The sequence below is a fragment of the Oncorhynchus clarkii genome, chromosome 5 (assembly GCF_045791955.1).
Source record: "Oncorhynchus clarkii lewisi isolate Uvic-CL-2024 chromosome 5, UVic_Ocla_1.0, whole genome shotgun sequence".
In the NCBI taxonomy this organism is placed as follows: Eukaryota; Metazoa; Chordata; class Actinopteri; order Salmoniformes; family Salmonidae; genus Oncorhynchus; species Oncorhynchus clarkii.
In genome coordinates, this window is record NC_092151.1 from 78,512,849 (window position 1) to 78,539,231 (window position 26,383).

The window sequence follows — 26,383 nt, forward strand, 5'->3', positions numbered from 1 at the left end:
TATAGGGAATAAGGTGCCATCTGGGTCACAACCTAAGACAGGCAGAGCCAGTTTAACAGTGTTACTGCGACCGCCCTGGCTGGAAGGTACTATAAAGTATATCAGCCTGCCAGCTCCCTGTGTCAGCACCACACAGGAACACACCTGTCAAAAATATTCACCCAGAGGAAGAGAGGGGGAGAAGGGGTAAGCTACATGCTGTAGCTGTCCAGTGTCCCTGAGGAGAAAGTACATAAGACACCTCCCTCCCCTCATATTTAACACCCCCCTCATGAATTCTCAAGACCAAATTCTACATTCTGAGGGAGAGAGTAAGACTAAAGAGAGAGGGGGACTGTACTGTACAATAACTGTCTGTATGGTACAGACTCTATAACACTGTCATGGCTAGGGTCAGGCATGCAGGAGTCTGCCTGCTGCTTCTGCTGATCGTGGCACTGGTGAGTACCCCTGGCGCTTTATTGAAATATGATCATTTATATTGAAATGTCAATATAAAATGTTGAAGGAGAGCCTGTTGTTGCAAGTAGATATTTTATGCTTCAGGTTAGGTAATTTGATTGCAATCTGCTGTCTTGTATTAGTCTTAATTAGGCATGAGCCTTATTAAATGTGCTTTATAAAAACACCTATTTGCTCTTGTGCCACAAAGCTGGAAGCACAACTTTAAACACTGTTGATGCCTCTTTAGCAGGGTTCCCCAACTGGCGGCCCATGGGTGGTTTAATTTGGCACCCCAATCTTTAAAAAAAAATAAAAAATACTAAAGGAAACTATTTTTTTGTGACACAAAAGACTGAAAACATCAGGAAATCAGCTCCAAGTGATTTTAATTTAAGAAATCTGTTCCCAAGTATTCTCACACATAATAGAGAGACACATGATTGTAAACAAATGTAAGCAAGGTTTAAAATTATTATGTTTTAGTCAAACATTATATCTGTTTGGGCTTCTTGCGGTCAATTTGCAGCCTAGAAATAATTTGTAATTATGTTCCGGCTAAAGTTAAAGTTGTCCCGTGGCTGAATGTAATTGATGATTCCTGCTCTATAGCTGTAAGAAATTAGTGTCAGAGAACATTCTCTTTTTCTAATTCCAAAGTTGCTTGTGCAACTATGTTGACAAACAAGTTATTGCAGAAGCCCATTCATTCCATGCAGACAAGCACAATGACCCTCATTATGAGTGATTTATGCAGTGAAACAATATACTATGCATGATTCTTCAGTGTGGTTTCATTCTTCTAGTCAGTGCTGTGTGTTGTGAGTCAAAGAGGCTAAGTGGTATTTTACTTTGGTCTTTGTTGCATCTTGGTCTTTATTATTGCTTTAACTCATTAGCCATTGTAATCTTATAAGTGCTGTTTACACTGAGTGTACAAAACATTAGGAACAACTTCTTAATATTGAGTTGCACCCCCTTTGCCCTCAGAACAGCCTCAATTTGTCGGGCATGGACTCTACAATGTTTCGAAAGCGTTCCACAGGGATGCTGGCCCATGTTGACTCCAATGCTCCCCACAATTGTGTGAAGTTGGCTGGATGTCCTTTGGGTGGTGGACCATTCTTGATACACACAGGAAACTGTTGAGGGATAAAAACCCAGAAGTGTTGCAGTTCTTGACACACTCAAACCGGTGCGCCCTTCCATATCTCAATTGTCTCTAGGTTTAAACATCCTTCCTAAATTTGTCTCCTCCCCTTCATCTACACTGATTGAAGTGGATTGAACAGGTGACCTTTTCAGATAACCTGTTGTATAACAACATGGCCTGCGGGGTTCAGGGTATAGTCTGAGTACATAATGTACAAGTAAGTGGATGGTAGTTGCAAAGAAACAGCAGCTCGCTCTGTTGAAACATCAGCCTTTGCAGTAGGTACACAGTGTCTGCCTCCATAACACCCCGGGAAGGTATTATTTTTTTTTTATTTTTTTTTATTTTTTATTTTTATTTCACCTTTATTTAACCAGGTAGGCTAGTTGAGAACAAGTTCTCATTTGCAACTGCGACCTGGCCAAGATAAGGCATAGCAGTGTGAACAGACAACACAGAGTTACACATGGAGTAAACAATTAACAAGTCAATAACACAGTAGAAAAAAGGGGAGTCTATATATACATTGTGTGCAAAAGGCATGAGAAGGTAGGCAAATAATTACAATTATGCAGATTAACACTGGAGTGATAAATGATCAGATGGTTATGTACAGGTAGAGATATTGGTGTGCAAAAGAGCAGAAAAATAAATAAATAAAAACAGTATGGGGATGAGGTAGGTGAAAATGGGTGGGCTATTTACCAATAGACTATGTACACCTGCAGCGATCGGTTAGCTGCTCAGATAGCAGATGTTTGAAGTTGGTGAGGGAGATAAAAGTCTCCAACTTCAGCGATTTTTGCAATTCGTTCCAGTCACAGGCAGCAGAGAACTGGAACGAAAGGCGGCCAAATGAGGTGTTGGCTTTAGGGATGATCAGTGAGATACACCTGCTGGAGCGCGTGCTACGGATGGGTGTTGCCATCGTAACCAGTGAACTGAGATAAGGCGGAGCTTTACCTAGCATGGACTTGTAGATGACCTGGAGCCAGTGGGTCTGGCGACGAATATGTAGCGAGGGCCAGCCGACTAGAGCATACAAGTCACAGTGGTGGGTGGTATAAGGTGCTTTAGTGACAAAACGGATGGCACTGTGATAAACTGCATCCAGTTTGCTGAGTAGTGTGTTGGAAGCAATTTTGTAGATGACATCGCCGAAGTCGAGGATCGGTAGGATAGTCAGTTTTACTAGGGTAAGTTTGGCGGCGTGAGTGAAGGAGGCTTTGTTGCGGAATAGAAAGCCGACTCTTGATTTGATTTTCGATTGGAGATGTTTGATATGGGTCTGGAAGGAGAGTTTAGAGTCTAGCCAGACACCTAGGTACTTATAGATGTCCACATATTCAAGGTCGGAACCATCCAGGGTGGTGATGCTGGTCAGGCGTGCGGGTGCAGGCAGCGAACGGTTGAAAAGCATGCATTTGGTTTTACTAGCGTTTAAGAGCAGTTGGAGGCCACGGAAGGAGTGCTGTATGGCATTGAAGCTCGTTTGGAGGTGAGATAGCACAGTGTCCAAGGACGGGCCGGAAGTATATAGAATGGTGTCGTCTGCGTAGAGGTGGATCAGGGAATCGCCCGCAGCATGAGAAACATCATTGATATATACAGAGAAAAGAGTCGGCCCGAGAATTGAACCCTGTGGCACCCCCATAGAGACTGCCAGAGGACCGGACAGCATGCCCTCCGATTTGACACACTGAACTCTGTCTGCAAAGTAATTGGTGAACCAGGCAAGGCAGTCATCCGAAAAACCGAGGCTACTGAGTCTGCCGATAAGAATACGGTGATTGACAGAGTCGAAAGCCTTGGCAAGGTCTATGAAGACGGCTGCACAGTACTGTCTTTTATCGATGGCGGTTATAATATCATTTAGTACCTTGAGCGTGGCTGAGGTACACCCGTGACCGGCTCGGAAACCAGATTGCACAGCGGAGAAGGTACGGTGGGATTCGAGATGGTCAGTGACCTGTTTGTTGACTTGGCTTTCGAAGACCTTAGATAGGCAGGGCAGGATGGATATAGGTCTGTAACAGTTTGGGTCCAGGGTGTCGCCCCCTTTGAAGAGGGGGATGACTGCGGCAGCTTTCCAATCCTTGGGGATCTCAGACGATATGAAAGAGAGGTTGAACAGGCTGGTAATAGGGGTTGCGACAATGGCGGCGGATAGTTTCAGGAATAGAGGGTCCAGATTGTCAAGCCCAGCTGATTTGTACGGGTCCAGGTTTTGCAGCCCTTTCAGAACATCTGCTATCTGGATTTGGGTAAAGGAGAACCTGGAGAGGCTTGGGCGAGTAGCTGCGGGGGGGGGGGGGGGGCTGTTGGCCGAGGTTGGAGTAGCCAGGCGGAAGGCATGGCCAGCCGTTGAGAAATGCTTGTTGAAGTTTTCGATAATCATGGATTTATCGGTGGTGACCGTGTTACCTAGCCTCAGTGCAGTGGGCAGCTGGGAGGAGGTGCTCTTGTTCTCCATGGACTTCACAGTGTCCCAGAACTTTTTGGAGTTGGAGCTACAGGATGCAAACTTCTGCCTGAAGAAGTTGGCTTTAGCTTTCCTGACTGACTGTGTGTATTGGTTCCTGACTTCCCTGAACAGTTGCATATCGCGGGGACTATTCGATGTTAGTGCAGTCCGCCACAGGATGTTTTTGTGCTGGTCGAGGGCAGTCAGGTCTGGAGTGAACCAGGGGCTATATCTGTTCTTAGTTCTGCATTTTTTGAACGGAGCATGCTTATCTAAAATGGTGAGGAAGTTACTTTTAAAGAAAGACCAGGCATCCTCAACTGACGGGATGAGGTCAATGTCCTTCCAGGATACCCGGGCCAGGTCGATTAGAAAGGCCTGCTCACAGAAGTGTTTTAGGGAGCGTTTGACAGTGATGAGGGGTGGTCGTTTGACTGCGGCTCCGTAGCGGATACAGGCAATGAGGCAGTGATCGCTGAGATCCCGGTTGAAGACAGCGGAGGTGTATTTGGAGGGCCAGTTGGTCAGGATGACGTCTATGAGGGTGCCCTTGTTTACAGAGTTAGGGTTGTACCTGGTGGGTTCCTTGATGATTTGAGTGAGATTGAGGGCATCTAGCTTAGATTGTAGGACTGCCGGGGTGTTAAGCATATCCCAGTTTAGGTCACCTAACAGAACAAACTCTGAAGCTAGATGGGGGGCGATCAATTCACAAATGGTGTCCAGGGCACAGCTGGGAGCTGAGGGGGGTCGGTAGCAGGCGGCAACAGTGAGAGACTTATTTCTGGAGAGAGTAATTTTCAAAATTAGTAGTTCGAACTGTTTGGGTATGGACTTGGAAAGTATGACATTACTTTGCAGGCTATCTCTGCAGTAGACTGCAACTCCTCCCCCTTTGGCAGTTCTATCTTGACGGAAGATGTTATAGTTGGGTATGGAAATCTCAGAATTTTTGGTGGCCTTCCTGAGCCAGGATTCAGACACGGCAAGGACATCAGGGTTAGCAGAGTGTGCTAGAGCAGTGAGTAAGACAAACTTAGGGAGGAGGCTTCTGATGTTGACATGCATGAAACCAAGGCTTTTTCGATCACAGAAGTCAACAAATGAGGGTGCCTGGGGACATGCAGGGCCTGGGTTTATGGAACAGTGGTGACACCATAGAGATCCCATAGTTCAGGACTCCCTGCAGGTGTTCTATATGAAATATAGCACATTACATTAGGCTGACATAGCCAGTGGGACATCAGTAAGGGATCATAGCTCTCATCTGGATTCACCTGGCCAGTCTATGCCATGGAAAGAGCAGGTGTTCCTAATGTTTTGTACACTCAGTGTATACAGGTAAAGGTTAAAGAAAAGTAATGAATTAAAAAGCAAGAAAAAGCCCATGGGCACAATTAAAATCATAACTTGTTCCAGGTGCCTCTCAACCGACCTTAACCCATTCCAGGAACAGCACAATCCAAAAACAGAGAGAGAGGGAGAAGCTGAAAAATGCAACCGCTCGTTCACATACCTGTAAAGTACTTCCAACAGAGATACTTTTGTTTGACATGCAATGCAAATAATATAGGTCACTAAAAATCAACAGAACATACACACACTTGTTGGGAAAGGGGATACCTAGTCAGTTGCACAACTGAATGCATTCCAACGAAATGAGTCTTCCACATTTAACCCAACCCCTCTGAAGCAGAGAGGTGTGGGGGGCCTCCTTAATCAACCTAATTGGCTCCTGGGGAGCAGTTGTTGGAGGTTAAATGCCTTGCTCAAGGGCAAAACTTCAGATTTTTCCAATTTACTGGGTCAGGGATTCAAACTAGCATCCTTCCAGTTACTGGCCCAATGCTCTTAACCACTAGGCTACCTGCCGCCTCATTGCAACACCATGTACTGTTCATGTAGCCTCGTGCCTCAGGTTGAAAACATACAGTATGATTGTCATTTGCTTTGTACAAAATAAAAATGTAAAGGCAGGAAAAGACATATCTCTTTCCCTCAAGCAATAAACCTCTGTGATCAACACTAACTTTCTCCCCAGCTAACAGGAGGTGTGGACACTATAGGGGACAAAATGTTCCTCTCTAGAAAGAGAGACAGGCCACAATCTAGGACATGCATTATGTACATGTTCAAACACAGCTTATAGGCTATAGGCTAGATACCATACAACAGGAATCATCAACTAGATTCAGCCGCTGGCAGATTTTTTTATTGAGCGGAAGGTCTGCAAATTGACTGCAAGGAGCCCAAACAGATATAATATTTCACTAAACATAATAATTTCAAACCTTGCTTACATTTGTATACGATAACATACATCTCTCTAATACCCGTGGGAATACTTTTGCAAATACATTTGAAAAAATCTGGTGTTTTTACAGTCCAACATTAAAAATATTAAAACAATTTGCTAAGAAAACTTGGAAAACTTGGGCTGGCCGCCAGTTGGAGAACCCTGCCATGCAATCAAAAGGGGACCTTTGCGCTCAGAAGCTTGGCTGGTGCTTAATGAGAGTATATCTTTATCTGATCAGACAGAAAACAGACGCAACCCGTCTGTAGCCATAATCCGCCTTATTTCTGTGCCAATAGTCAGTCAGCCAGTCAGTCAGTGTCAGTCAGTCAGTGTCTTTCTCGCTCACACTCACACACACACACACACACACACACACACCACACACACACACACAAGGAATTGGCTCAGGGGGGCCAGAACTGATTGAATTGGCCCGGAATCAGGTGTCGGACTTTGCACGAAATCAAAATGAATGACCGCCCAGAATCGGCCCAAGTACATCGGTCCGTTTCCATCTACCCGAATTTTATACTTACATTTTATACATACAAATTATATCCATCCACAAAAACATTTTGTGTCGGAGGAAACACCATACACCTGGTGGCCGTGTCAGCGTGCATGCGCCTGGCCAGACACAGGATTTGCTATCACCGCGATGGGACAAGGACATTCCGGCTGGCCAAACCCTCCCCTAAGTCGGGCGACGCTGGGCCAATTGTGCGTTGCCTCATGGGTTTCCCGGTCACGGCCGGCACAGGCCTCGAACTAGCATCTGTAGTAGCGCAGTTTGCACTGCGATTCAGTGTCTTAGACCGCTGCGCCACTTGGGAGGCGCCATCCACAAAGTTTTTAATGCTTATCAGTTGCCTTGCACAAAGTATTGAAATACTAAAATACTAAAATACTACTTAAAACAGGACTCTTAAAGAATTTAATTTAAATGTTAATTGTATTTTTTGACCACAGAAACAATGAGAAAATATGGAAAAATAAATAAATAATGAAATGTTAATTATATAAAGCAGCCTGTGTAATCATCTGCCAGAGAGTAGCCCCAATCGTCCAGAGCACCAAGTAATACTTTTGGGCCAGATATCTCACACCGGAATCGGCCCGAGCTCAATCCCCAAATCCAAGCCATAAGTAATACTGCCTAGACTCGGGCCACATGACAGCGGCCTAGACTCGGGCCCCATGACGTTGGCAGAGTCTGACTATCAGCCGGGTGTCCCGACTCTCAGCCGGAATCGGTCCAGATCCACATTGCTAGCTGGGCTCTCTCTCTCACGTTCTCTTTGTCTATTTCTCTCCCTGTCTCTCTCTCTCTCTATTTCCCCCTCTTGTTCTCTCTCTCTCTCTCTCTTGTTCTCTCCCTCCCTCTTTATTAACCTCTCTCGTTCTCTATTTCCATCTATATCTTGTTCTCTCGTTACCTCTCTCCCTCCATATTTCTCTCTCTCTCTCTCTCTCTCTCTCTCGTCTGGTCAGGCATCTCAATGATGATTGTCATTGTTAGAGGATGACAAAGTTGCACTTTAATTTTCAGAACAAAACATTCCAGATGTTTACGTGGACATCACATCAGTATTAATCATACAACAATAACATATGGCTCACTTGTTCGATTCTTTGGGATTCATAAAAAATCATCACTATGCAGTGTTTGGTATTAAAGTGTAGGTGATGAGCCTCCCAGGTGGCGCAGTGGTCTAGGGCACTGTATCGCACTGCATCACTGTGCCACCGGAGACTCTGGGTTTTGTGCTCAGGCTCTGTCGATTATTTACTGTGGGGCTATAAAGGCAAATTGTTTTTTAAAAAATACAAGGAGTTTATCACTTTCAAAATAATGGGCACACTCTGGCATGTGTCACTTCGCACTGATACCATGTGCAGTAAACAGTAGCTATCGCTATGTTGACTAGGCTACACTGTGTAGGCTTCTCACCATTAGCTAGCTAACTAAGACTCACTAGCCAACTTGGTTAGCAAAAAACAAGTAAAATGGCCAAACAAAGCTCACTTTTCCATTTTTTCAAGAGATGGGGTATATAAGAGCATTTGCCAAGTTATTTGACATCAGTGATTTTGCCATGAATGGCCTTCAGTCCCCCTTTATATCAATCACTGATTGCATTGATCTAATTGAGGGCCTTAAAGACAATGATCAGAACTACAACAGCGTTTTTATTCAACACTTTTAGAAATCATGAAACACGCTCCTCAACTTCTACTCGCAGGGACTACGTTATTTATAATAAGGGGGAGGCCTATATGGAGAAAATTACTCTTATTATATATGAAAATAGGCAAATGCATGGAAACAATATTTATTTCCAGTCTAGTGTACACAGACGTTAACTGTATAAGATTACCTGTAACTCTGAATGTGCTCTTTTGATATTCCAGGTTATCAGTGCTGACGCAGAAGCAGAGATGCGAAGAAAGAATCTCAGGAGACAGAAGAGAGAATGGATCCTGCCTCCTGCCAAAATCTACGAGAATACAGACTACACAAAAAGAGAGTACATTGCCAAGGTCTGCTAAACTAAGACACCAAGCAAAACCTGACTAATCATAATGACCACTGAAATAAGCTGAAATCCGCATAAAGTGAAACTGCGCCACTGTTCGCACGTTTGTTATTTTGTTTTGCTGGACTTGATTGAGCTTGCCTGGCTGGCACAATAGAATCAATATAATAGTTCCAAAAGTGCAAACCCACCCCACCCGTCTGGCACCCCAGGCAGGCTCAATAAAATAAGTATTTGAAAGAATACAACCACTATTTAAAACTCAGGTCTGTTCTGTGGATGGCATGAGAAACGAAACGCTTGGAGGAATGAAACCAGGAACAGGTTTCTAACACATGGTTGCCAGAATGGCATTGGCAGGCAAGGCTGATGAGCATAAGTCTGGGTATTATGTTCACTTGGTTCATGTGAGAAAAGGAGGCAGAGATCCAGCCTGTTTCATCTAGAGAGACATAGAAGTTGATTGTTGTGATGCTTATTTGGATGCAAATAAGCAGTTGGGCATAATCCTTAATCGTGAGTCACTCCATCCTAGCAGAAGGGGTTTGAGTCCTATGGAATTTTAACACATGATAAACAACTATACTGACAACATAGATACGTATAATTAGATGAAATACATTAGAAATTAGAAATAATTAATTTAGACATGTAAAAAACATGTTTTTAAGACGTCAGGCCATAATATAAACGTTTTAAATGTATGGATCATTGAGGAACTCCACAAGTTATATTCAGGTGTGATTATCCCTTTGTCTCTGTTTCCTTATGTTTGAATGTAATTTGTTTGTTCAGATCCGCTCTGATAAGGACAAAGAGGCGAAGGTGGAGTATTACCTGGCAGGGAAGGGGGCTGACAAACCCCCCTTTAACCTTTTTATTGTCAACCCCGAGAACGGCTTTGTACGCATCACTGGCATCCTGGACCGGGAGAAATGCCCCATGTACAACGTGAGTCTCCTTGACGTTATGAAGTTGTCATCTATAAGAATTACATGGCAGTTATGACTGCAGCTTACAAGGTGTTTGTTAATATGTAACTGAAACAATATAACCCATATATATATATATTATATTATTTCCCCCCTGTCCCAGTTGACTGGAGTGGCCAGGTACAGAAACGGTACCTTGGCGGAAGCAAATATTCCTCTGCAGATACATGTCATTGATCTGAACGATAACTCACCTTACTTTGAGCTCCACTCTGGGTCCATCGCAGAGTCCAGCAAAGCAGGTACATGACATTTTTTTAATTGTCACATACACCTGATAAGTGCAGTGAAATGTGTTGTTTTACAGGGTCAGCCATAGTAGTACAGCACCCCTGGAGAAGATTAGAGTTAAGTGCCTTGCTCAAGAGCACAATTACATATTTTACACCTTGTCGGTTCGGGTATTTGAACCAGCAACCTTTCAGTAACTAGCCCAACACTCAAACCGCTAGACTACCTGCCGCCAAATGCCCTCATATAAGACAGATACCCTATTCTCATTGGTGCTGCACAATCAGATTGGACATCATCCGATGTACCACACAGTGTTTAACAAATCCAGAAACACATAGAGGCTGCCTCTTGCCTTTGGAATAACATGTCTCACAATGTCCTCTCCCATTGCCCCCTGCCCTGTGAAACATCAGGCACAGAAATCATGCAGATCATTGGGAAAGATGATGATCAGGAGGGGAGCATCAACTCTAAGATCCATTACAAGATCCTCAGCCAGAAACCAGCAGGGTCCGGAGCCATGTTCACCATCGATGAGAATACAGGGAAACTCTTCGTAAAGGATGCCACACTGGACAGAGAGGTGCACTTGATGAGGCCTTGACAGCCCTACAAACTGTCTGTATCAGAGGAGGCTGCTGAGGGGAGAACGGCTCATAATAATGGCCGGAACGGAGCAAATGGAATGGCATCTGGAAACCATGTGTTTGATACCATTCCACTGATGACACTCCAGTCATTACCACGAGCCCGTTCTCCCTAATTAAGGTGCCATAAACCTCCTGTGGTCTGTATGGTATTTTCAGACTATTTGGTAGCCAGAAGAGTCAAGTGTATACCAGGCAAGCTCAATCAAAAGCAGCTCAAATATTAACTGAACCAAGGTCTGATGTGAAATAGTGTATGAAAGTCACTTTGCTCTATCTTTTCTAGACTCACGATTCGTACACTATAATCGTCCAAGGGACAGATATGGGCGGGGCAGCTGGAGGCAACACGGGAACAGGAACTGTGGAAATAAAGGTCCTGGACATCAATGACAACATCCCCACACTGGAGAAGGGGCAGGTAAAAGATACAGCCTAGGTTTCAACCTTTCCTGAGATTGTTTTCCATGCCAGTGGGTCACAATCTGGGAATGATATTAATGATGAATAACAAATGTTTATAATACATTTCCTCATTTTACTGAGGTTATCCTTCAAATACATACAGTGCCTATAGAAAGTCTACACCCCCTTGAACTTCTAAAAATATTTTGTTGCGTTACAAATTGGGAATAAAATTGATTTATTTGTATTTTTTTTGTCAACAATCTACACAAAATACATTTCAATAGTGATTAATGGAAAATAAAACGAAAATAAAACGAATATATTTTGATTACCTAAGTATTCACCACAATGAGTCAATACATGATAGAAACACCATTGGCAGCAATTACAGCTGTGAGTGTTCTTGGGTAAGTCTTATAAGAATGTTGTAACTTGTATTGTGCAATATGGTACATTTTCATGTCTTGCCATAGATTTTCAAGCAGATTTAAGTCAAAAATGTAACTTGGCTACTAAGGAACTTTCTCTGTCTTCTTGGTAAGCGATTCCCGTGTAGATTTGGCTAGGTTATTGTTCTGCTGAAAGGTGAATTCCTCTCCCAGTGTCTGATGTAAAGCAGACTAAAGTAGGCTTTCCTCTAGGATTTTACCTGTGCTTAGCTCCATTCCATTTCTTTTCATCCTGAAAAACTCTCCAGATGTCAAGCATGCCCATACCATGATGCAGCCACCATTATTACTTTAGTGCCTTGTTGCATACAGATGCATGTTTTGGAATATTTGTATTTTGTATAATTTGTATTCTTCTTTTCACTCTGTCATTTAGGTCATTATTATGGTCACTACAATGTTGTTGATCCATCCTCAGCCATTGAACTCTGTAGCTGTTTTAAAATCACCAATGGCCTGACATCCCTAAGCAGTTTCCTTCCTGTCTTGCAGCTCAGTTTAGAGGGATGACTGCATCTATGGTGTGTCTGCGTGGTTTAATAGATTATACACAGTATCATTATTAACTTGACCATGCTTGAAGATATATTCAATGTCTGATTTGTTATTGTTACCAATCTATCAATCACTGCCCTTCTTTATGAGGCTTTCGGAAATCTCCCTGGTCTTTGTAGTTGAATCTGTGCTTTAAAATCAATACTTGACTGAGGGACCTTACAGATGTTGTATGTATGGGGGACAGAGGAAGGGGTAGTCATTCAAAAATCATGTCGGGCCCTATTATTTCACACAGAGTGAGTCTATGTAACTTGTTATGTGATTTGTTAAGCCACATTTTTCAGTGGTGGAAAAAGTACCCAATTGTCATACTTGAGTAAAAGTATAGATACGTTCCTAGACAGTTACTCAAGTAAAAGTCAGCCAATAAAATACTACTTGAGTAAAAGTCTAAAAGTATTTGGTTTTAAATATACTTAAGTATCAAAAGTAAATGGAATTGCTAAAATATACATAAGGATCAAATGTAAAAGTATAAATAATTAAAAATTCCTTATATAATGCAGCAGATGGCACCATTTTCTTGTTTTAAAAATTGACGGACAGCCAAGGGCACACTAAAACACTCTGATATTATTTACAAAAGATGCATTTGTGTTTAGTGAGTCCGCCTGCCCAGAGGCAGTAGGGATGAACAAGTGTTCTCTTGATAAGTGTGTGAATTTGACCATTTTCCTGTCCTGGTAAGCATTCAAAATGTAACGAATACTTTGGGTTGTCAGGGAAAATGTATGAAGTAAAAAGTACAATATTTTCATTAGGAATGTAGTGAAGTAAAAGTTGTAAAAAAAATAGTAAAGTACAGATACCCCCAAAAAACTACTTAAGTAGTACTTTCAATAAGTTTTACTTAAGTACTTTACACCACTGCAAATTTTACTTCTGAACTGATTTAGGCTTGCCTAAACAAAGGGGGTAAATACTTATGCAACGACTATATTTTAGTTATAAAATGTGTAAACATTTGTATAATTTTATTTTCAGTTTGACATTACGGAGTATTTTGTTTAGATCAATAACAAAAAATTACAATTAAATATATATCAATCCCACTTTGTAACGCAACAAAATGTGAAAAAAGTTCAACGGGGTCTAGACTTTCTATAGGACTGTATCTGGCCGCCATTCAGCTAGCACAATCAGATGTCAAACTATAGCTTGGCATTTATATTTGTACTGTACCATTGTAACGTGGGGGATTAAACAATAAAGGGACCTCAGCCTGTTACCTATGGCAGAAACATACTGTATAACATAGTGTATATTTGTTGAGACTGATCCCTGCCATTGTTCTGTCAGTATGCAGGGAACGTTGACGAGAACATTGCTGATGTCATTGTGATGAGGATCAAAACAGTGGACAGAGATCTAGAACACACAGATAACTGGCGGGCCGTCTTTCACATCACCCAAGGCAACGAGGACGGACTCTTCTCCATCGAGACGGACCAAGACACCAACGAAGGCATTCTGAAGCTGATCAAGGTATGACTGGACTCTAAGACCTCACTCAATGTTGTTTTCAACATTTTGAGCTTATGTTATCTGACTGTAGTTTCACATATGGTTTGAGTTGTCAAACTCAGTTCTGTAGATGCCTATTGACGTAGTATATCTAAGAGTTTAATATATTTTTTCCTCATCTCAAACCCACAGGCAGTAGATTTCGAGGAAGTCCAGAAATTAGAACTTGGAATAGTCATTGAGAACGTAGCTCCTTTTGTTGTAGGGAGTGCTGTAGCGATGGATGTGGATGTTAATGCTGGGGGGGAAGGGCCGGGAGCTGGAACTGGAGCTGGGGCTGGAGCTGGAGCTGGGGCAGGGGCTGGAGCAGGGGCTGGTGTTGAAGTAGGAGTGGATGTTGGGGGAGATGTGGGGGTGAATGCAGGGGTGGATGTGAATGTAGATGCTGGAGCTGGGCCAGGGGTAGGTGTTGGGGCTGGGGTTAAACCAGGAGTTGGGCCTGGGGTTAAGCCTGATCCCAATGGGAAGCCGAAACCAAAGCCAAAGCCTAAAGGTGGGAAGAACTACCCGATTTCGATCGCAGTTAACAACATGCCGGAAGGTCCAGCATTTAAGCCCAGCACCAAACCTGTGCCTGTCTCTGAGGATCCCAACAAAATGCCGAAGGATGGAGTGATCGCCTCGTACCCTGCTGTGGACGGAGATACAGGGGAGCCTGCTGAGAACGTCAGGTTAGTGGGCTGACCAAGGAAATGACCAGAAACGGGTAAAATTATCAGTCTGGTGATCAACAGTAATATAAAAGCTAAGATGCCAAAAACACAAGAGGGTGATTCCTCACAAAAGTAAAACAAAAAAAGACCACGTTTTTGAGGATTTCCACTAAATGTAATCCATAGACAGGTCCTTTGGAGGAAAGATTGTTGACATATATTTGAATCTTAAAAAGCATAACTGAGAAATAATTAATGATGACATTTCGGCCTCACCCAAGCCTCTTTGAGACTCCATGTTGTAGGTGTTACAAAGCTAAAGTTTGTGTAGTATTTTGATTTCAATTACACATTTCTTACATACATTTAAGAATATTAAAAAAATATAACATTTTGATTTGGCAAATGTTTCTCTACATTGTTTAACATAATACTCTACGGGCATATCAAAGTTCCATAGTGGGATCACTGTTAGTTTAACGTTATGGCCCATTTTATACAGAGAAATTGGAAAAGTAGGCAGTGTACCCAATCACATCCCTCCTTTTACTTGCATCATTGCACATCCTGCAAATAATTAGCAAAGGGCGACCATTTGTTATCCTTTTCACGTTCACTCTGTTAGTAATGCTTACAAATTGGGTCATAACACTAAAAACAGCAGATCCCACTTTGATATGCCTGTAGATTATATTATGTTCAACAATATATTGACACATTTGCCAAATCAAAAATGGTATATTTTCAATATTCATGTTAATATTCATAAATGTGTGTAGGAATTGTTTTGAAATGTGTATCTTTTTTAATTGAACCTTTATTTAACTTGGCAAGTCAGTTAAGAACAAATCATTTTTTACAATGATGGCCTACCAGGGAACAGTGGGTTAACTGCCCTGTTCAGGGGCACAACGACAGATTTTTACCTTGTCAGCTCAGGGATTTGATCCAGCAATCTTCCGGTTCGCTCTAACCACTAGGCTACCTGCCCAGCGGCCTTTGATCCAGCAACCTTCCGGTTACTGGCCCAACGTTCTAACCACTACAGGCTACCTGTAGTAGTAATTTGGAAATCAAATTACTACTACACAATTACAGAGCAAGCTGTAAAATTTCATATGACAACAACTTTTGCTTTGTACAGATTAAACATGTCTTTTTACAAATATTCCAACTTCAATTAATTATTTACACTTTAAGATACAAATGTCAAATATCTGTCTACAATCCTTTCTCCAAAGGACCATTAGCCTAAAATAATTTAGTGGTGAAAATCCAAAATAATGGTATTTTTTGTTCTTGTTTCATTAGGAATCGCCCAAGGGTTGACATATTCAGACTCTTAATGCGTCTGTAAGTTGTCTTCTTAATATTCATCCATATTCCTTACTGCATTTTCCAGGTATGCCAAAGCCTATGACCCAGACAACTGGGTGACCATTGATGACAAGACAGCTGAGATAAGACTTATCAAGACGCCAGATCGAGAGTCTAAGTTCTTGGTGAATGGGACATACTTTGCCAAGATACTCGTCATTACCCAAGGTACTGTAAGATACTTTAGCTACTAGCTAGGGCTTAATACAGAAATTGACTAAAATACTGACTGTCATCTTCATTCTTCTTCATTCTTCTATATTAATATGAAGGTTAGCCTGTTAGAAATTAGCCTCAACTGTAACTGTCATAAATTCTTCTCATAATTCAAAATTATCTTCTTGTCTTATGCTGTTGGCCCAGGCCTTGCCACTGAGTTTCTAATCTAGTACAGCTGGGTGTGTTGCTCAACTCTCATCCTCCCTTAACAAGTTCAATGTTTATGAGAGCGGGTGGAAATATTTGCCGGAGATAATTCATCTTGGAAAAAGCACAGCAGAGACCGGTCCTTTTAAACAGCTTAACTATTCAGGGTGTAGGCTTATTGCTCAACTAAGGGAATCAAATGTGATGACAATGGAGAGATGCTTGTCAAAAACAACAGCATGAAGCAACACGTCTATCCATCAGAACTGAAAACTAATGAGTTTATCCAGAAAATAAAAATGGATAGATACAGTGCCTTCGTAAAGTATTCAGACCCCTTGACTTTTTCCACATTTTGTTACGTTTCAGCCTTATTCTAAAATGGATTAAATAAAAATAAAAAAAATGCTCAGCAATCTACTCACAATACCCGATAATGACAAAGCAAAGCAAACAGGTTTTTAGATTTTTTTCCTCAAATTTATTAAAAGAAAAATCAGAAATACCCTATTTACATAAGAAAATAGACCCTTTTCTATGAGACTCGAAATTGAGCTCAGGTGCATCTCGTTTCCATTGATCATCCTTGAGATGTTTCTAATTTGAGTCCACCTGTGGTATAGTCAATTGATTGGACATGATTTGGAAAGGCCTGTCTATATACGTTTCAACAGTAGACAGTGCATGTCAGAGCATAAACCAATCCATGAGGTCAAAGGAATTGTCCATAGAGCTCCGAGACAGGATTGTGTCGAGGCACAGCTCTGGGGAAGGGTACCAAAACATTTCTGCATGTATTGACTTAGGGGGTTCAATACTTATTTAATCAAGATACAGTAGAGTGTTTTATTTATCTTTTGCAAATGTTCTAATTTTTCTTCTACTGACATTACAGAGTATTTTATGTAGATTGTCGACAAAACATGACAATTAAATCCATTTGAATCCCCTTTGTAACAACAAAATGTGAAAAAAGTAAAGGGATGTGAATACTTTCTGAAGGCACTGTAAACTAAAATGAAGGTCCCAGAGCTACACAAAAGGTGATATCTAGAACCGTGCAGAATCCTTTCCACAGAGGGTTTAACATGGAACCCAAAAGCATTGTTCTTGGAACCAAAAAGGGCTCTTCTATAGGGACAGCCAAAGAACCCTTTTGGAACCATTATTTTTAAGAGTGTATCAAGCCAAAGTACTGTCCCTGTGGTAACACTTCACTCAATGCTGAAAGGTACAGTATAATGCAATATGATCCAGTTACAATGCATTATAAGACTTGTCATTAGTATGCCTAAAACTGTGGTCTGTATGAGTTTGACTATGAAAACATCTATTGTTTTACAGATATGCCCTCTAAGACAGCCACGGGCACCATAGCCATCCAGGTCCAAGACTCCAATGACCACTGCCCCATGCTGACTACTACCTATGAGAGCGTGTGCTCGGGCAAACATGCGGTCAACGCCACCGCGTTCGACGAGGATGTCTCGCCCAATGGAGCTCCGTTCACCTTCACCGTGGTGGCTGAGGGGACACGTGGCAAATGGGAAATAGAACACATCAATGGTAAGAACAGTACAGGAACATTTACAGTGCTTTCAGAACATATTCACACCCCTGGACTTTTCCACATGTTTTGGTGTTACAGCCTAAATTTAAAATGGATTACATTGCCATTTATGTGTCACTGGCCTACACACAATACAGTACCCCATAATGTCAAATGGAATTATCTTTTTCAAAATTTGTACAAATGAATTAAACATTTAAAGATGAAATGAAATTGAGTCAATAAGTACGCAACCAATTTGTTATGGAAAGCCTAAATAAGTTCAGGGGTAAAAATGTGTTTAATAAGTGACATAATAAATTGCATGGACTCACTCCATGACTTCAATCTGCTTGAAAATCTATGGCTATTTATAAATAAATAATAAAATTGTGCCGTCTGGTTGGCTTAAAATAAGGAATCAGTGTATTTTAGCAATTACATTTACTTTTGAAACTTAAGTATATTTCAAACCAAATACTTTTAGACTTTTACTCAAATAGTATTTTACTGGGGGACTTTCACTATTACTTGAGTCATTTTCTATTAAGGTATCTTTACATTTACTCAAGTATGACAATTTAGTACTTTTTCCACCACTGTCAACAACCAATTTGACAGAGCTTGAAGAACTTTGAAAAGAACAATGGGCAAATATTGTGCAATCCAGGTGTACAAGGCTCTAAGAGACTTACCCAGAAAGACTCACAGTGGTAATCGCTGCCAAAGGTGATTCTAACATGTATTGACTCAGGGGTGTGAATACTTATGTAAATGAGATATCTGTATTTCATTTAAATCCATTTAAAAAACATGTTTTCACTTTGTCGATATAGGGTATTGTGTGTAGATTGGTGTAGATTGATCCATTTTGAATTCAGGCTGCAACAACAAAATGTGGAATAAGTCAAGGGTATGAGTACTTTCGGAAGGCACTGTCCATTGTCTAACTGTTTCTCACTAGGAAGAGGAACTAGACAATGATATTTCTGCCCCCTTAACTGCTTGCAATAGCACTCAAACCCCTCACACCAAAAATGATATTAAAACAAATGACATAAAAGTAAGAGCTTACCAACATAAATGAAGTTAATATGCACTGTAATGATGCAGTCAAACATTTCATCCATATTCATGGAGATTCATAGTATCTCTCTCTGTTTCTCTCTCTCTCTCTCTCCCTACATCCCTCCATATCCTAGGCACGACGGCTGTCTTGCGATCTACTGAGGCATTATGGCCGGGTGAGTATGAGGTGAGGGTGGCGGTAGCAGACGAGCAGGGCCTGTCCTGCCCAGAGCCACAGGTGTTCAAGGTGGAGGTATGTACCTGTTTGGAGGGGGAGGACTGTGGCTCCAGGACTATCAGTTTACGCCAAAAGACCACCGGAGCCATAATTGGTACCCCTGCCATCGGACTGCTCATCTTAGCCAGCTGTGTTCTGCTACGTGAGTTGGGCTATGCTAAAGACACTCATATTTCACACACACACACACACACACACACACACACACACACACACACACACACACACACACACACACACACACACACACACACACACACACACACACACACACACACACACACACACAAAGTCATACCTCACAAGTTTATTAGGAATACACATCAGTTCATATAGACACAACACGTGCGCACACACACGTTCATACTCCCCCTGAAGTGTGTCTCCTTGGCTCTGTGTTTGCAGTGGTACCTCTGATGCTGCTGTTCTGTCAGTGTAGAGGAGCCTTCGCTGACCAGTTCACTGACTTGCCATTCGATGCCAAGGAATACCTCATATCCTACCACACTGAGGGAAAGGGAGAGGATAAGGTAATGCCTTCTTCAAGTTCCCATATTGACATTGTAACTATTTTGTCAGTTTATGTCAGTTATGAGATGTATAGCTTATTATATGTAAAATATTCACAATTACAAACATTAACATACTGTTTGTGACATACATATTCAATGCTTTTACGTAAATACACTATATATACACTGCTCGTCGAACATCTCATTCCAAAATCATGTGCATTAATATGGAGTTGGTCCCCCCGTTGCTGCTATAACAGCTTCCACTATTCCAGGAAGGCTTTCCACTAGATGTTGGAACATTGCTGAGGGGACTTGCTCCCATTCAGCCACAAGCATTAGTGAGGTCGGGCACTGATGTTGGCGATTAGACCTGGCTTGCAGTCAGTGTTCTAATTCATCCCAAAGGTGTTCGATGGAGTTTAGGTCCAGGCTCTGTGCAGGCAAGTCAAGTTCTTCCACACCGATCTTGACAAACCATTTCTGTATGGACCTCGTTTTGTGAACAGGGGCATTGTCATGCTGAACAGGAAAGGGTCTAGAATGTACAGTAATTGTATGCTGTAGCATTACGATTTCCCTTCACTGGAACTAAGGGGCCAACCCCGAACCAAGAAAACAGCCCCAAATTATTCCTCCTCCACCAAACTTTACCATTGGCACGTTCTCCTGACATCCACCAAACCCAGATTCATCCGTTGGACTGCCAGATGGTGAAGTGTGATTCATCACTCCAGAGAACACGTTTCCACTGCTCCAGAGTCCAATGGCGGCAAACTTTACACCCCTCCAGCCGACACTTGGCATTGTGCATGGTGATTTTAAGCTCCCAACAAACAGTTATTGTGCTGACGTTGCTTCCAGAGGCAGTTTGGAACTCAGTAATGAGTGTCAAAAAATGTTTTTACACGCTATGCACTTCAACACTCAGCGGTCCTGTTCTGTGAGCTTGTGTGGTCTACCACTTCGCGTTTAAGCCATTGTTGTTCCTAGACGTTTCCACTTCACAATAACAGCCTTTACAACTCTAGCAGGGCAGAAATATGATGAACTGAGGTGGCATCCTATGCTGAGCTCTTCAGTACAGGCTTTTCTACTGCCAATTCTTGGCTATGGAGATTGCATGATTGTGTGCTTGATTTTATACACCGGTCAGCAACGGGTGTGGCTGAAATAACCAAATCCAGTAATTTGAAGGAATGTCCACAAACTTTCATTGTATGTAAAATAGGTAATTTTAAGATTGTGTTGCATTCCAATAGTTATTTGACATGTATCAACATGTCGGTTTGATTGTCTATTTGTTTTTTTGTTTTGTTGTGTAGGAGGTGCCCCTACTCAGTATTCCTACAACCGTAACTGATGGAAGGGCTGCACTAGGAACAGGATCAATTCGGCCAGCAAACATCGCCACAAAATCCTCACGTAATACTACAAACAATATACGTCAGAGCAGTGGGGTCTCCAGTGAGGACATGCATACACTGCGTCGGGAGCAGAGCCACATGGGTATGGAGATGGACTACACCTATGGACTCCAGAACGGTGGAGGCTTTGAGGCTAGTATGGGGCTGGGAAGCAGCACCATGCATTCCAGATACGCCACACACACCTCACATGTCAAACAAGACATCTATGAGGACATGGCACTCCCATGTACTTTCCTGGATGGCTACTACTCACAGGTAAATGGTTGAACATCTTTATTATGAGGGAAAATACTGAATTTCAATAATGCAGAAACTGTTGAAAATGTCTTATGACCACATTTGATTTAGGTCCCCAACATATACAACATTAGGTCTCGAGCATGTACAATCTAAGTTCTGATCACAAAAAAGGCACACGGTATGTCAAATGAGTCTATCTTATCCCCTCATGCAGAAAGTGACATGTGCATCTCAGAACCCTCCAATGAAAGACAGTAAGTTGGTGTATGACTACGAGGGCCAGGGCTCTCCTGTCGGCTCGGTGGGATGCTGCAGCCTCCTGGAATCTGACAACGACCTCCAGTTCCTCAATGACCTGGGGCCAAAGTTCAAGACCCTGGCTGACATCTGCTCTCCTCCAAAACCTCAACCCAAACCTCAACCCAAACCCAGAATGGTGGAGCGCATCTTCGAGCCAAAACACCCCGAAATCAAAAGAGAGAGCATCGTCACCGCCAGCAATGTTAACATCACCAAATCTTCCATTAGAAATGTCAATATCAACCAATCGTCTACCAGCACCAGCAGAGTCAATATCTCCCAAACACCTCCCACCAGTCCCCCTGCCACTGGGGTTAGTAACTTCTCTAACAGTCAGTCCGCCACTTTCCCACCGCCTCCTACGCAGACGATTCTGCTGCAGCAACAGCCTATGTACTACACCACCATGCAGCCTGTGGTGCAGCCCCTGATGCAACCCATACAGTATGTACTGGCTGATGGCGGCTCTACCACCAACCTAAAGCGTATGGTAGTGCTCAACGGGCCCCCTGTGTCTGGAAGCATGGGAAGTCTGGGAGGCCTTGTCATCCAAGGCAACAGGGTCATATCAGAGACCTCCACAAGCCCCATCAGTCCCAGTACCCCAGGAAGCCCCACCATGCTGGGGCTGGGTAGTCCCAGAAGCCCTGGGTGGATCCAAGGCTCCCTACCCAGGGGTGGCCTGGGTGGTCTGTCTGTAGTGGGGCACAGCCCTGATGGTAACTATGTTTACATGGAAAGGCAGGTTAATGTAAGTGGAGAGCCACAGGTGGGGTCTGGGGTCCCAGGTGTACCTTCTCAGGGCAGTTTGCCCAGGGGTGCGTTCCTGGTGAAGGAGGCTGCTCCCCCTCAGGGGGTTTTAGGCCTGGCAGCCCAGGGTGTGGGTGGGGGTGGTGGAGGTGTGTATGGCGTTATGCCAGGACACACCTTTACAAGGGTGAGGCAGGTTGGGGGTGGGCCTATTGGGGTTGGGCTGGCTGGAATGGGGCCAGGGGGGATAGGGCAGATAGTTATAGGATCGCAGGGACTCCCAATGTGGGTGCCACTGAGCCCCCCAGGGGGTAGCCGTGGACAGATGGAGGGGGCAGTGGCAGAGATTGAGAGGAAACTGGTGTTTGAGGGCCATAGTGAACCAGGTGAGCAAATAGAGGAGGAGGAAGAGGAGGAAGAGGAAGGGGAGGAGGTGGAAGAAGAGGAGGAGGAAGAAGAGGAAAAGCAGGAGGAAGAGAATGAGGAGGAGGAGGAAGAGGAGCCTTTAGAACAGACAAAAGAAACAGCTGTGACTGAGGAAGAACCCGTAACTTTAGCTTTGGCCTCAGAGCCATCAACAGAACAGGTAGAGCCATCTGAGTCACTGGAACACAAAGTAACATACCAATCTATTGAGTCAAGCCATCCAACAGATGAAGATGCATCAACTCAATTAAATGAAGTTTCTGGAGCTCTCAATGAAGAAGGCCTAGTTGACTCTGAGGACCAGCTGTCCGATGAGGATGTGTCCATGGTAGTCGAGGCCTCCTCAGAAGAAGCATCCATGTCTGAATCAGACATTATAGATTTAGTTGGTACAGATCAGCCAACTGAGGATGAAGACTCTATAGATCTAGTTGGTACAGATCAGTCAGCCGAGGAAGAAGACATTATAGATCTAGTTGGTACAGATCAGCCAGTCAAGGAAGAAGACATTATAGATCTAGTTGGTACAGATCAGCCAGTAGAGGAAGAAGACAATATAGATCTAGTTGGTACAGATCAGCCAGAAGAGGAAGAAGACATTATAGATCTAGTTGGTACAGATCAGCGAACCGAGGAAGAATCAACAGAACTGACTCTGGAAGAGGAAGTGGTTTCAGAATCGCAGGAATTTCAGCTAACGGTGGATCCAGTCACTAACGGTCAACTAGAGAAGGGTATTACTGAGACAGAAGAGATGATGGTATCAGATGCACAGCAAGATCCGGTCACAGTTGATGACATCACTGATAGCCAAGAGGAGGGTACAGCTGAGGAGGAAATTATGTCACAGCTTCAGTTAGATGAGAAGGCACCTGAAGAAGTTTTCTTAAAATCAGAATTGCTCATAGCGGCTTACAGTGCACTTGATGGCCAAGAAGAAGAGGGTAGTCCTGAGGAGGAATTGATGTCAGAGTTGCGGCAGAATCAGCCAATATCACATAGCGACACTGATGTCCAGGAGGAGGGAAGTCAGGGAGATGAGGAGGCAGCGCTGAGGGCTCAGATAGGAGAGGTGAAGGGAGAGATGGAGGAAGAAGTGGAGGAAGAGATGGAGGGAGAAGAGGAAGAAAAGGTGGAGATGGAGGAAGAGCTAGAGGGAGAGCTGGAGTCTTCCCAGGCGACAGAGGAGGAGGTGGAGGGAGAGGTGGAGTCTTCCCAGGCGACAGAGGAGGAGGTGGAGGGAGAGGTGGAGGAAGAGATGGAGGGAGGGGTGGAAGAGATGGAGGGAGAGCTGGAGGGAGAGGTGGAGTCTTCCCAGGTGACAGATACTTCTGTGGTACAGAGTGAAGCATTTGATGAGTCAGCACCAGAACAGGAGTACACAGAGGTAGATCAGGACATAGAGACATCAGAAGAGACTGAAACACTAGACTCAGAGAACATAGAGGACATACCAAGCCAGTATACTTTAGGCCTGATGCCAACGTCAGGTGATGGAATGATAGACGAGGGCACTGTTGTTAGAGAGAGCCAAGTTTCTGTTGATCAAGATTTATCTGGAGGCGCAGACTTAGTGACTGTGGAGGGTGAGGTGGAGTCTGTTGAACTAGTAGCAGAAGAAGCAGGTTTTTCAGCCCTAAAGGCTACCGGTGATGTAGAGGAATCTGAAGAGGATGACGAGGTGGGAGAAAGTCTGGTCACCTCTCGCCAAATGGCTGAAGTCAAAACACTAAGAGAAGAAGTAGACAATAGTGAGAATGTTGTAGGAGAGGAGATGGAGTCTGCTGTTGAGACAGTTGAGGAAGCAGAGGCTACTGCTGACCAACAGACAGAGTCCACAGTAGCTAAAGAAGAGATTGAGTCCCCTAGCGAAGAATTGGCCGAGGACCTAGAGGTGACCTCTTCAACACCAGAGGCTACAGGTGAGGTTGCTGTTGAGGCAGGTGAGGCTATAAATGCAGTGGCAGGTGCAGCAGTGGATGATACAGTAGTGGAGGCTGCGGGTGAGACATCAGGTGAGGCCGCAGGGGCAGCTGGTGGGTCAGAACAGGCCAAAAAGCCATTGGCTTCATCTTTCCGTAGCAAATTCAGGATGGGCTCCAAGAAAGATTCTACTCCCAAGAGTCCAAAGAGTCCCACAGCAAAGTGCAAACAACAGTGAGAGCTCTTTGCACTCAGCCATAATGCGGAGAATATTTTTGTATATATCCGACTTTCTGTTGATAGGTTTTTGTTCATTGGTTTTGCTTCACAGCTTTATGTTTGTCAGCCATTGTTTTCTCAATCATAGATGATCTGTTATGTAAAGCAGTATGTTGGGTCTTTCAGCTTTTGTGGTTCTGGTCAAAAGTAGTGCACTGTGGTGCAGCGGTCTAAGGCACTGCATCTCAGTGCAAGAGGCAGTCCCTGGTTCGGTCCCTGGTTTGAATCAAGGCTGAATCACATCCGGCTGTGATTGGAAGTCCCATAGGGCAGCACACAATTGGCCCAGCGTCGTCTGGGTTTGGCCGAGGTAGGCCGTCATTGTAAATCTGAATTTGTTCTTAACTGACATGCCTAGTTAAATAAAGGTTAAATAAAAAAACATAGGGTGACACTGTGGTCTGTGGTTCTCATAGGTGTCATAAAATATCATATCAGTTGTGATTCCCCTTGGGGAATTGAGAAAATAACAATTAAAGCAAACACGCAGAAACCTGCAGAGCGACTTCACACATTCACCATAAAACTCTCTAAGCACAAGTCAGGAAAACAGCACACCCATCTATTACCACAGACTGTCACGTTTTATATGCAAATACTCTGATCAACTCTTTTCCATACCTTTTAACACCTTTACACATCACACCGTTTCTGTTCCTCCATAGTTTCCCACTCCTGTTCGAATAGCCCCTCTGATGGTTATGACAGGGCATGGCAGGTTGAAGAAGCCAAATGTATTTATTGTCAATGTTCTGCAGAGTAGTGAACAGGCAATTACTGCTTTATGAACCAACCTTCAGAATTTGGCAAATGTGAAATATAGATCAGTTTTTTTCCTGTTTGTAGGTTTTTGTTAATTGGTTTTGCATCACAGCTTTATGTTTGTCAGTCATTGGTTTCTCAATAATGGTTGACCTGTTATGTAAAGCAGTATGTTTGGTCTTTCGGTTTTGTGGTATGTGGTCTTATTTCAGCCTTTACTACAAAGTCAATGGGGTGTCAGCTTTTTTCAAACAGAAACTACTTAAACATCATTATTGTAAATCACAAGACAGAGTGGGGTATGTTTAGATAAGACTGCATTTGTATGGGGGAAAATAAATGTGAAAAATAATACTTGTAATGTACAATTTATCCTGCATCATCATATACTATATCACTGGGAATCACTACACAGACACAGGCACCATTGTTTTTGTTAACAATGATGGAATGCCAACGCTGGTTTGATGTTTGAAACTTCTGACGTTGAATGTTGTTTCCTTTTTTTAACAAATATAATAAATGAAATAAATTGTCTGAACACATTAAATAAAGGTTTTGGTGAAATTGTTTTTTATTAGTGCGTATTAATCTCTTTACAGCCAGTGGTTTCTCTCGGTTGTCAGTTCTAGCTCAATAAACTGCTGAGTGTGTGCATATGTTCCAAATGGCACCCTATTCCCTTTGTGGTGCACTACTTTTGAAAAGTAGTTCACTATATAGGGAATAGGGTGCCGTTTGAGACAAACTACCTGTGGTCTGTGGTTCTCATAAGTGTCATAAACAATCATCTATATTTTGATT

The 26,383-nt window shown here is 43.0% G+C and overlaps 1 protein-coding gene across 1 annotated transcript; it reads left to right on the forward strand.

Annotated features, from left to right (window-relative positions):
- Nucleotides 1-213: 213 nt before the first annotated feature.
- On the forward strand, nt 214-24,776 carry LOC139409766 (desmoglein-2.1-like). The gene is made up of 14 exons (XM_071155146.1): nt 214-440; nt 8,770-8,898; nt 9,690-9,845; nt 9,990-10,128; nt 10,534-10,703; nt 11,054-11,188; nt 13,482-13,667; nt 13,839-14,377; nt 15,762-15,904; nt 17,447-17,668; nt 18,854-19,099; nt 19,363-19,487; nt 20,795-21,154; nt 21,354-24,776. The coding sequence occupies exons 1-14, from the start codon at nt 384-386 to the stop codon at nt 24,774-24,776; spliced, it is 6,030 nt and encodes a 2,009-aa protein (XP_071011247.1). The 5' UTR covers nt 214-383.
- The last annotated feature ends 1,607 nt before the right edge of the window (nt 24,777-26,383 follow it).

Excerpts from the sequence above, each read along its gene's own strand:
- LOC139409766 (XM_071155146.1), top strand. The coding sequence starts at position 384 with ATGGCTAGGGTCAGGCATGCAGGAGTCTGCCTGCTGCTTCTGCTGATC. Across the intron at positions 10,129-10,533 it reads CGCAGAGTCCAGCAAAGCAG|GCACAGAAATCATGCAGATC; the intron begins GTACATGACATT and ends GTGAAACATCAG. Across the intron at positions 14,378-15,761 it reads GAGCCTGCTGAGAACGTCAG|GTATGCCAAAGCCTATGACC; the intron begins GTTAGTGGGCTG and ends TGCATTTTCCAG.